At 44.8% G+C, this 13252-nt stretch overlaps 1 protein-coding gene across 1 annotated transcript in view; it reads left to right on the top strand.

Moving 5' to 3' along the window:
- Positions 1–970, top strand: part of LOC137425524 (elongation factor 1-alpha 2) — a 78664-nt gene extending 77694 nt beyond the window's left edge. The window contains exon 8 of the mRNA XM_068114044.2: positions 736–970. Coding sequence (XP_067970145.1) covers positions 736–860 — 125 coding nt within the window. The 3' untranslated portion in view covers positions 861–970. The remainder of the gene's footprint in view (positions 1–735) is intronic.
- Positions 971–13252: the final 12282 nt, after the last annotated feature.

Genomic DNA, 13252 nt, shown 5'->3' with positions numbered 1-13252 from the left:
GTGCACAGGAGGCGCAAGAGCTTGCGCACGATATCGTGCGGAGAGTTTCACCCATTTTTATCTGCTGGGTATAAATACCTGACACGCTGTATGGTTTATATGCTGCGATGTCCCATTACTAATGGATCAGGGATCACTGCCGAGCTGCAATAACAGGAAAACCCCGCGGGCTGTGACGCCACCCTTGTTTTGAAAGTCATCATGACGTTACACGCCGCATGAGGAGCGTCCATCTTTCTGCGCGCGACATGCTTATATTTTCCGTGGTGTCAAACGATGGGCCCATCGATTTATTAAGTACCACGCAACAATGGCAGAAAACTTTGTGCTTGTATGCTTTTGGTCTTTTGTGATCTTGTGGCGTTATGTTTGATCATCGGTCCATCGTGGAGCATCTATGGGGCAGATGATGTGTACAGGATCAATTGGTAACCCGGACATGACACTGGTGTGTCCGATTCGAGGCCATGTAATTATTTCATATAATGGAATTGGGTAAGGAAAGATGAGGTGAGCTTAAATGTCTGCGGCCATATTTACACAATGAAGAGATTGTAAATAAATGTGTAAATGTGTAAATTTACACGCTTGCCATTACTGCATCTCCACTGATATTTGGATTGCCATTTTGTAATAAGGACAAAGTCTCCCAAGTCCATAGATGAGTTCCTCGACATGATATCCTGATATATTCGCGAGAAATGCCTTTTCCAAAAATTGTCTCCTTGTCCGCAGGGCGTTTCGCTGTCAGAGACATGCGGCAGACAGTGGCTGTGGGTGTCATCAAAAGTGTGGAGAAGAAGGATGCGAGCCAAGGGAAAGTCACAAAATCAGCGCAGAAAGCTCAGAAAGGCAAATGAGAACAAAGGAGGGCCGCAATGTTGGAAACGTGGCCATGGTGGTGTGAACTTGACGTGGTACAGGCGTTGGTGGTTACACGTGGTGAAATAAACTGCAATATATTTGTCAATTCTTTTGTTTTCTATACAAAGTCGAGGCTCGTGGAGGCGCACGAACACAGAATGGATCAGGATGTAACAAAACAAAAGGAACAATAGAAACAAAAAAAAGGGGGAAACACTAATCACAATAGAGAGAGACTTGGAGAAATAGAGGATGTGTGGGAAAAAGAGGTTTTGGGGAGAGAATGCATGTGGTGGACAAGATGGATACAGAAGCAAAATCTCAGGAAATAAAAACTAAATTTGGAAAGAGGTGGGAATGTAGGTGGTGTCGGGCAGGGTGGTAGGATATATATATATTTTTTGTATCCAAGATCGAGGCTTGTGTAAGAGCCAACATCAATCACAAAAAACAACAACGAACGGACACACAAAACATACAATAAAGGGAGCGGGAGACAAGATGGGGAGAGAGAGGGAAGCACACAAGTACAACAGCAGAGAACAGGGACATCGGAAGATCTGTGGGAGGGAGAGGGCTTGGGGGGAGGAGGCATGGGAAGGCGGGGGTGGGAGGGGGGGGGCGGGGGTGGGAAAGTATAAAACACATGGACACTGCTCGAACTTCCAGGAAAGAAAAAAGTCGGTATTTCAAAAAAGAACAACATAGAATGGAATTACAATTTCATAGGATGGAGTATGATCTGAGAGGGTGGTGAACAGCTGTCTTGAAGACCAGGAAGGAAGAGTGATATTGAAGGAAATGTGGAAGTTGGGGTGGCGTCATACTCCATCAAGCTGCTGATGTAGGCCTCTTACGTAGATATCAGTTCTGTTGTGCAAAGGAAGGTATTTGTGTGATAGAGGATACCCAGCCGGCGACCGGCATTGTAGGTCAACTTAGAGAGGTGGTTTGCCCAAGATAGATCATGGCTGATGGTGAAGCCCAAATGCTTCTGCGGCTGAATTTCTTCAAGAGGATTGTTAAGAAAGTTGAAGGTATTGTTTACCAGACTGTCATTTCGGAGAGAGATAGTCAGAAGGTGGGATTTGTCAGGATTGAAAGACATATTCCAAGTGTTTGACCAGTTTGTGATTCAATCAAGGTGTGAAGAGAGGGAAGAGGCTACAGCTTTCCTGTCTGAATGATGAGGAATGTCACGGCAGGGAGTGGAGTCATCAGTAAATAGGTAAAGGGGATTTTCCAGAATCAGAGAGATCATTGATGAAGATCAGGAATAGGACTGGGCCTAGAGCACTGGCACTCCAGCCTTGACAGTAGTCTGGCAGCTAAGCTAAATATAGCATAACAATTGTGCATTTTGTGAGGAAAGCACCAAATTTGGCACACTAGTAGACTATCATATTATGAAAAGATCTGGATATTGGGCCATCTCAGATTCAGAGATTTGATTTTTGCAAGATTTGCAGATTTTGCAGATTTGCAAGCTGAGATTGCAACGCCAGGGACGGCCGACTCCTTCCTGCGAGCTGCCCACGTCACCCGCACAAGAAGAGCTCATCAAATCACTGCAGTGGCACTGCACATCCTGCAACACCGTGCGAATGACCGCCACTGTATGACAATATGACATATGCTGATGATGCAGAAGACCTGCCTGAGTTCGAAGACTGGTGTCACCAGAGAGGAGAAGACATTCCCAACTTTCAGTACTGGGCAACTGTGCTGGAACTAGAGATGTTGGTACTGGTCTACGTGCGTTCTCTGCGGCAGGCTTCATTCACGATGTACCTTGATGCCCTGACGGAACTGGTCCCATGGTTCCATGCCTTAGACCACACACACTATGCCAGGTGGGTCCCTGTTCACCTGAGGGACATGGTTGCACTCCCAATGAAGCACCCAGATGTAGCCAGAGAATTCAGGACTGGCAACTTCACTGTACAGAAGACGAAGAAGGTGTTCTCTTCGATCCCAATCGACCAGGCACATGAACAGAATAACGCCTGCATCAAAGGAGATGGTGGAGCAGTCGGCCTCACTGACAACCCAAGTGCCTTGCGGCGTTGGATGATTGCCGGGCCAGAAGTTGCCAGGGCCATAGAAGAGTTCCAAGATGGCCATCAACACTGGGAGAGGCGAGAGGACACACGTCATCATGACCAGACACCAAGTGTGCAGACCTCTTTCGCCAAGGATGTCCGCGCCCTTGTCAGCGTCATAGAAGAGCTTGGCAACCCCTTTGAGGAAGAGAGCATGGATCTGGTTGTCCTTGACACAAAGGAAATTGCAGGTCCTGCTGCAGTTGAGACTGTCAGGAATGTGAAGAAGATTGGCCAAGAGCAGTTCCAGGCTTTCACCAGAGAATGCCTGGTGGAAAGGACCAAGCCAATTGATGATGCAATTCGTCGGAACAAGCTGAATGGGTCATTTTGGAAAATGGCTGCCACAGCCATCAGGGGCTGAATTTGAGATGGCCCAATATCCAAGTCTGTTCATAATAGGATAGTCTACTAGTGTGCCAAATTTGGTGCTTTCCTCACAAAATGCACAATTGTTATGCTAAGTTGCCCCACTACAGGGAGAGGAGATGAAAGGATTCCGTTGAGAGACACGTTGACTACGGGATGAAGTCAGTAAGTTATGTATGGAGTTGGCCTTGGATGCCATAGGAAAAGTTTGTAGAGCAAGGCGGGATGCAAGACTGCATCAAAAGCACGAGATATTCCATGACCTTGCTGATGATTGGAAATAAGCTGATAGGTATGTAGTTAAGGGGACCCGCTTTTGCATTTTTTTCTGTAATGCCGTGACGTTGGCTGATTTCCAAGCAGATGGAAGATGACCTATGGTAAATGACAAGGTGAAAAGGGCAAAGAGAGGAAGTGCCAGAGCAGCAGAGCAGATTTTTAGGATGTGCGCGCTGATACCATCTGGTCCAGTTGCAGAATCAGAGCCAAGATTGCCAGAAACCTTTCCACCTTCTCAGGTGCAAAATGGATACTGTAGGAGCAGCTGGGTGTGAGTGGGAAGGGTAGGTACAGAGAGCAAGGGGTGGAGAAAGGATTTGGAAGCAAACACAGAATTGAGGCATTCGGCCTTCTCACAAGTGGAGTTGGCTGTGGTGCAATTTGAAAAGGGAAGGGATAGCTGGGAAGCATACCATAGAGACAGACTTAACAATACGGCACCAGGTCTTTGAGGAGGTAGACAAGTTTTAAAGTTAAATATTGAGTGTGGACAGATGTTTTTTCCCCAATCTGAGTTAATATCAAGGGCAGTAGATATGGGAGGCCAGTCCTGAAGTGGGATGGCTACTTGTAGTCCCTTCCAATCTGCTTGAGTGAAATGCCAGACTCGCCAGCATCGAGGCAACTCCCTGAGAATAGCCAGAAGAGATGTTTACATTCACAAGCACGTGGTCAGATGCACCAATTGGAGCCGAGGAAGAGCAGGAGATATTTACAAGGAAGTTTGTCATCATCTAGTCGAGAAGGGAGGATTTGCCATTGGGAGAAATCTGGGTGGGAACGTTTACAGATTGAGTCAGTCCCATGAAGTCACAGAAGTCCTTTGCAGAAGAGTCATGGCTGCTCAAAGAGGTACTAACATCCAGCCAATTAGCAGGTGATCACCACATTTGAGGAATAGAGAGTTGGGATGAGTGGTTTTAAGTTGGTCCAAGAGGAACTACGTTCCCCTTCGTGATAAGTTCACGTCGTGCAAGAGTACAAATACAAAGGTGCAGTATAGTTAGCTGTAGGTGTACGTACAATGTGTACAACTACGATTACTAGAACAGCACTCCTAATACCCCTCCTAGTACCGAGATGCAAGGAACTTTGCTGCAGTAGAAAAAAACCACTCAACCCATCATGCCCATCTGTGCTACACCAACAACAGATTGATATACCATCACCCATCCACACACAAGCTACCTACAAGTCCTGCCAATATCCCTGTACCCCCCTATCTCCAATACATCTCGGTACCTATCTAACTCCAATTTAACCCTAACCACATTTTCTGCTGCCACAACCTTTCTTCGGGGACCATTCCGTACATTAACTATGACTGATTACTGTCATAACTAACATCTTATACTATTACTATTTGTACAACCATTACTACTAGTACGACTGTTACTACTCGTATGACTATTACTACCGGTATGACTATTACTACGAGTATGACTATTACTATTACTACCATTACAACTATTACTTCTTGCACGAATATTACATATTAGTATGACTTTTACTACTCGTACAACAATTACTACCAGTACGACTATTACTACTCGATGACTATTACTACCAGTACGACTAATACTACTCGATGACTATTACTACCAGTACGACTATTACTACTCATACAACTATTACGACCAGTACGACTATTACTACTCATACAACTATTACTACCAGTACGACTATTACTACTCGTACAACTATTACTACTCGACGACTATTACAACTCGATCACTATTACTACCAGTACGACTATTACTATTACTACCATTACAACTATTACTTCTTGCACGAATATTACTTATTAGTATGACTTTTACTACTCGTACAACTATTACTACCAGTACGACTATTATTACTCGATGACTATTACTACCAGTACGACTAATACTATTCGATGACTATTACTCCCAGTACGACTATTACTACTCGTACAACTATTACTACCAGTATGATGATTACTACTCGTACAACCATTACTACTTGACGACTATTACTACTCGTACGACTATTACTACTTGATAACTATTACTACCAGTACGACTATTACTACTCGTACAAATATTACTACTCGACGACTATTACTACTCGATGACTATTACTACCAGTACGACGATTACTAGTCGTACAACTATTACTACCAGTACGACTATTACTACTCGTACAAGTATTACTACTCGACGACTATTACTACTCGATGACTATTACTACCAGTACGACTATTACTACTCCATGACTATTACTACCAGTACGACTATTACAAATATTACTATTAGTATGACTATTACTACCAGTACGACTATTACTACCCGATGACTATTACAACCAGTACGAGTATTACTACTCGTACAACTATTACTACCAGTACGACTATTAATACTCGTACAACTATTACTACTCGACGACTATTACTATTCGATGACTATTACTACCAGTACGACTATTACTACTCTATGACTATTACTACTGGTACGACTATTACAACTCGTACAAATATTACTATTAGTATGACTATTACTATGAATACGACTATTACTACTAGTACGACAATTACTACAAGTGCAACTATTACTACTCGTACAACTAATACTATTAGTACGACTATTACTACTGGTACGACTATTACAACACGTACAAATATTTAGTATTAGTATGACTATTACTACCAGTACGAATATTACTACTCGATGACTATTACTACCAGTACGACTATTACTACTCATACAACTAATACTATTAGTACGACTATTACTACTGGTACGACTATTACAACTCAATGACTATTACTATTAGTATGACTATTACTAATAATACGACTATTACTACTAGTACGACAATTACTACTAGTGCAACTATTACTAATCGTACAACTAATACTATTAGTACAACTATTACTATGGGTACGACTATTACAACTCGATGACTATCACTACCAGCACGACTATTACTACTCGTACAACTATTACTACTCGACGACTGTTATTACTTGATGACTATTACTACTTGATGACTATTACTACCAGTACGACGATTACTACTCGTACAACTATTACTACCAGTACGACTATTACTACTGGTACAACTCTTACTATTAGTACGACTATTACTACTGGTACGACTATTACAACTCGATGACTATTACTATTAGTATGACTATTACTATTAGTACAACTCTTACTATTAGCACGACTATTACTATTAGTACATCTATTACTATTAGTACGACTATTACTACTAATGCGACTATTACTACTAGTACAACTACTACTATTAGTATGACTATTACTATTGGTACGACTAATACTACTCGTACGACTATTACTTTTAATACTACTATTACTATAATACTAGTAGAACTATTACTATTAGTACGACTATTACTATTAGTATTACTATTACGACTGGTATAACTATTACTGTTAGTCCAACTATTGCTACTGGTTCGACTATTACTATTACTATTAGTATTACTATTACTACTAGTATAACTATTACTATTAGTCCGACTATTAATATTAGTATGACTATTAGTATTACTATTACTACTAGTATAACTATAACTATTAGTACGACTATTGCTACTGGTTCGACCTTTACTACTCGTTCGACTATTACTACTGGTACGACGATAACTACTCGTACGACTATTAGTATTACTACTCAAACGACTTTCGTTAATAGCACCAATTATTCATTCCCACCTTGTGAGCTCGGAGGAGGAGGGTTTTTTTGGGAGGACGAAATCTTTCACGAACCGGACGGCAAGGCCTGGCGTTCGACTGCAGCTGTCCGTAGCAGGAATTTGTAATTTGTCCAGGGTGCCGGCGATAACTCACTCACTGTTCACCAAAGACGGATCTTGATGAAAATGTCCAACTAATGCGAGCAGCCAGAATGCCCAACTTCGTGTCCGTAGGAAGGACGCACTTCGTGATGCAACCAACACCCTATACCTGCAAAACCTCATTCCGACAGTTTTATATTGTTTGGGCGTGAATCGAACCCACACTAGATGGCTTAAAGGTAAGTGCCTCACCTGTGCACCATACTGACGGATATGTTGTTGCAGATCATTCCCGCAGCTCCATATTTGAACTCCAAAGATCAACCGACCACGTCAGAATGATGTCATCTATCATTCTGCCAATAGGAAGCGCGAGCGGTGCAAACGTCTTCGCATCACGTGTTATGAAAGAAGGGATATCCAAAGATATTCGAATTTATACACAAGAGACATTTAAAGTTTACCAGAAAATAAATATATAAAATATAATATGAAGGAAAAGGTAATACGTCACATTTCTCTGGTTTTGCCTCAAGTTGTAAAAGACAGGTCACCACTTAAGTACGGAGGACGATTTTGCACATCATTTAATTCGTCCAAACGATTTCCGATGTTATATTGATAAAATATATTGAATAAAAATAGGATGATGGATATCGAAATGAGAACGTTAAAAGTTCCTCGCAGGTGTGTTCTTCACAAGTGTGTTCCGCACAGGTGATAATGCACATGGTGAAAGTTAAACAAAAGACAAAACGTCCTATTTCATTTGAATGAAAGCGCAGAAGTTCCGAATGTTCGCGTTTTCTGCGTTTTACTCCGCTCCACCGACAGATGGCGCCGCCGTCGCTCGTTTCACGCGCTTTTGTTCGCCCCTCACGCTCCCACCTCCCGCCTTCCACCAGTTCTGCGGCGAAACCCTAAATCAATGGAGAATTAGGGCGGTCGGAGCAGCTCGCCGGCGCACGCAGAGTCCGACACACGTGAACCCTCGGCTCCGTCCGACCCAGGCGGTCCGAGCGAGCGGTCGGGGCTGCGAGACCCGCCGAGGGCTCCGGGAGCAGCGGCTCCGCTTCCCGGTGGGGGAGACGTGACTCCGTGCGCTCTGCGGTCTCAGTTTGGACTCCCGACCTGACGAGTCCTGCGATCCGCGGGTCCCGACTCCGGACTTCCCGCCGCCGACTTAAAACCGTCGACTCATGCCCGACGAGGCTCAACCCCAGGAGGAGGCATTCCAGCGGGATCTTCCCGCGTAAAGGTATCCGGGAAGCGCTGCCGTGGACACCGCGTGGGAGAGAGAACTGAGCGCTGGGAAACTGGAAGAAGGGAGACGCGGCGAGCTCCGAGCTAAGTGGACGACTGGAGGGAAGAACAGGTGGTGCGAGGTGGAGAATCGCGATCCAGCGGTGAAAACGCGACACCTGGAGACTTGGGAGCCGCGGGAGCACGGGACACCTCGGAGCTGAAGCGATGGGGTCCGCGGGGTCGTGAAACGGTGAGTGCAGTTTGCAAATAAATAAATAAATAAATACATCAGGATAATGGCCAAAAGTATTGTGCGCATTGGCCGCGGTGACATGAAGCTACCTGCCCAGGTAAGTTACCTGCATTGCTATAAAGAGAATAACGTGCTGCTTCCGAGCGCGATTCGCTTCTCCAAGCTCGAGGAGGTCTCTTGGTGAATCCTCGTCCGGAGCACATTTGGAATCGGCTCACGTGGATCGGATCCCTGGGAAACGTTCGTTCCTCCCGTGCAACCTTCTCCCGAGATTCAGAGGAGGCGTGCGGCGAATTACCTCGTCTACGGCAGGGATCAAAGGTAACAAGGTGTGCGAGACAACCGGCTTGCTGAGTGAAGCCGCAACTTGGTTTGAACTTGTACCTGAAGCACGTGCCTTCGGAAAGGAAGGAGAGAGAGGGAGAAACACTTCATTTTGAGAATTCCCAACAGGGCAGTGAAATCTCATTATTCGGAATTCTATGGGATTTGTGTATGATCCTGGGATTTGCGTTACAACGAATATTCCATAATCACTGGGAATCTCACCTGCGTTTCTCATGCACCTCCTGATTGACACAGGACTAAGTTCGCCGTGAAGGTAAATTTATTCCGGAGGGAAATCGATCCTGGACCGTCGGAACATTGACAACTTTAGTGTCACATTAAGTCAATAGTCACGAGGCCACGCGGGTAAACTGGGACAGCGGAATCGCAATCGATGATTTTTGCAACGACAGGTAAGTCCAGCGGTTCAGCTTATTTTTTTGGCCTTTATCAACACAATCATGTGTGTTAGTGTTAGGGTTAGGTTTAGGGTTGTTGTTAGGGTTAGGTTTGGGGTTGTTGTTAGGGTTAGAATTAGGGTTGTTTGGGTTAGGTTAAGGGTTGTTGTTAGGGTTGGGGTTAGGTTTAGGATTAGGGTTAGGTTTAGGGTTGTTGTTAGGGTTGGGGTTAGGTTTAGGATTAGGGTTAGGTTTAGGGTTGTTAGGGTTAGGTTTAGGGTTGTTGTTAGGGTTGCGGTTAGGTTTAGGGTTGTCGTTAGGGTTAGGTTTAGGTTTGTTAGGGTTAGGTTTAGGGTTGTTGTTAGAGTTGGGGTTAGATTTAGGGTTGGGGTTAGGTTTAGGGTTGTCGTTAGGGTTCGGTTTAGGATTGTTGTTAGTGTTCGGGTTGGTGTTAGGTTTAGTGTTGTCGTTAGGGTTGGGGTTAGGTTTAGTGTTGTCGTTAGGGTTGGGGTTAGGTTTAGTGTTGTCGTTAGGGTTGGGGTTAGGTTTAGTGTTGTCGTTAGGGTTGGGGTTAGGTTTAGTGTTGTCGTTAGGGTTGGGGTTGGGGTTAGGTTTAGGGTTGTTGTTCGGGTTAGGGTTGTCATTAGGGTTAGGTTTAGGGTTGTCATTAGGGTTAGGTTTAGGGTTGTTAGGTTTAGGGTTGTTAGGGTTAGGTTTAGGGTTATCATTAGTGTTAGGTTTAGGGTTGTTTGGGTTAGGGTTGTCGTTAGGGTTAGCTTTAGGGTTGTTAGGGTTAGGGTTAGTTTGAGGGTTGTTCGGTTTCGGATTAGGTTTGGGGTTGGTGTTAGAGCTAGGTTTAGATTGGTGATGTACGGTGTGCATCCCTGCACTCGTTGAGCACGCACACGGCACACACGCACTCAAATCCGGCTCCTGCACAACCGCCTGATTCGTTTTTCTTTCGCAGTGGCCTATGACGAGGTTCCGAGATTCTAAATCTTCAGATGTCTTGCCGGATGCTGCGGTGGAAGCCGCACCACAAAAAGCCTTTTGTTTCTGCATCTCGGCGTGCCCGTCACAGATTGATTAGCTGCTGGGTAGGGCGGGACGCTGGAACGCCTTGCGAGGATTGCGATGCACTGCACTCTCGGGTGCAGTACATCCCCCCAATTCCCAAACCAAATGGTCCTGTAGGTGACATAACGGAGAGCTGTATCCCAGGCGAGTGATTAATATTTCGATTGAAAATGTGGAAGCTAGCCTATAAACCGATGTACTAGTTGTCCGTGTTTTATGGCCTTGGGGTGCAGTTGGCACCATCAAAATAACGCAGCCCGGGCATTGGACAAATACCCTGCAAGCACATTGAGTCAGACATGTACAGAATCTAACGGCCAGCCAGACATAAGGCCAAAAGCCTACGCATGATATCTATTTGCATTAACTAGTCAATTAGCCGAATGAACAACCAACCGTTCAGGGAATCGTATCCACCAATCAGTCAACCAACTAGGCAGAACCCATCGTGCCTGACAGTTACGGAATCAGCAGGGACTAACACGGCTCTCGTCGTTCCTGTAGGTCGAGGGCTGTCTGCACTGCCACGACCATAGTGGACCTGAAAGATATTGTTCAGAAACTTTTTCGAAGGGTGGGAGTTACCCTTCACTTCCAAGGGAGATGTATGGTGTAGGAAAAGCTGAGAGCGTATGATGCCCTAATGCAAAGCCTTATCATTCATCAATTATAAAACACCTATACTTTGCCTGAAGGTGACAGTATAGCCGAATCAGCAGTTTTTACGCCATTGGGCAGCCAGTTTGGGATTCGTGTCCGCAGCCTGACTAACTTCTGTACTAGCGCCAGCGGAGCGTAGAGTACCTGAGCCATTTTGCCTTCGGGTGGGACATTAATCCGGCTGGAGCAAAAACCTGCACACGAGAAAGAAGGAAAAACTCTGCAATAATTTTGGAAACATTGGCTTTGCTCTGTAGATCTCTGGATAACTTATAATTCCCAGCCTGGTTTGGAAGTCCATTTGTCCAGTGAGTGTGGATCCAATGGATTTTGATGAAATCACCGATAAAACGTTCATAATATTATGGTCTATTCAATTGCTCATCTGTTCCTTCATCGACAGTTGCCTTAATTCCTGACACTTTGTCAAACACCTTGCAATTCCCACCCTGAGCTTGAGCCACCAAACTGACTCCATACTCCTCAGTACAACCCAGGAAGATTTCCTTGAATAATTTTTCTGGACAAACATTCCAAGTGCAAATCAAGGGTTAAATGGCAGGTTGCATCATCCTTTACTGAGATTAATATATGCACAAGAATCCGAATTTGGAACAACGTCCGACCTTCTATAACTGTGCCAATGAGAAGTGAAATCCAGCTGCTGCTGCTGCTGCTGCTGCTGCTGCTGCTGCTGCTGCTGCTGCTGCACATCGTCCTTCTCATGGTAGCAGATTGATGCATGGTTTGATCGAAACGAAACACGTAGCAATTACGTGCAGGTTAATTGAAAAGCCGCTAGGGAATTCGGTGACGGCTCGGTGAAAATCTAGGCATTTTGAACAGGTGATTTTTACACTCAACATTTATGCTAATATAGTTTTTTTTACACTGAGCCTGCATGCACCTGCAGATGAACAAAGCATCGGGTACTTATACTGTTGGTGTTGTTGTGTTGCTCCAGTGGTTCAACAGAGCAGCGGCACGGAGATAGCCGATTGATCTCACAGGAGCGACCTAGAGATCCCTCACATCCAAGATGTTGAGCTCTTGCCTGGTTACCTATGTTGTTGTTGTTGTTGTTGTTGTTGTTGTGTTGCCCAGTGAATTCTGGTTGAACAGACCAGCGGCACAGAGATAGCCGATGGATCTCATAGGAGCGACCCAGAGATCCCTCACACCCAAGATGTTGAGCTTTTGCCTGGTTACTTATGTTGTTGTTGGTGTTGTTGTTGTGTTGCCCCAGTCAGTTCTGGTTGAACAGACCAGTCGCACGGAGATATCCAATTTATCTCACAGGAGCGACCTAAAGATCCCTCACATCCAAGATGTTGAGCTCTTGCCTTGTTACTTATGTTGTTGTTGGTGTTGTTGTTGTGTTGCCCCAGTCAGTTCTGGTTGAAGAGACCAGCGGCACGGAGATAGCCGATGGATCTTACAGGAGCGACCCAGAGATCCCTCACATCCAAGATGTTGAGCTCTTGCCTTGTTACTTATGTTGTTGTTGGTGTTGTTGTTGTGTTGCCCCAGTCAGTTCTGGTTGAACAGACCAGCGGCACGTAGATAGCCAATTGATCTCACAGGATCCTAGAGATCCTTCACACCAGGCAAGAGGCAAGAGCTCAACATCTTGGATGTGAAGGATCTCCAGGATCCTGTGAGATCAATTGGCTATCTCTGTGCCGCTGGTCTGTTCAACCAGAACTGACCGGGGCAACACAACAACAACACCAACAACAACATAGGTAACCAGGCAAGAGCTCAAAATCTTGGATGTGAAGGATCTCCAGGATCCTGTGAGATCAATTGGCTATCTCTGTGCCGCTGGTCTGTTCAACCAGAACTGACTGGTTTTTACACTCAACATTTATGCTAATATAGTTTTTTTACCTAT

Source organism: Myxine glutinosa, chromosome 4, assembly GCF_964187855.1.
Source record: "Myxine glutinosa chromosome 4, kmMyxGlut1.1, whole genome shotgun sequence".
NCBI classification, from domain to species: domain Eukaryota; kingdom Metazoa; phylum Chordata; class Myxini; order Myxiniformes; family Myxinidae; genus Myxine; species Myxine glutinosa.
The sequence above is the reverse complement of the archived record's forward strand: the minus strand, read 5'-3'. Positions and strand labels throughout refer to the sequence as shown.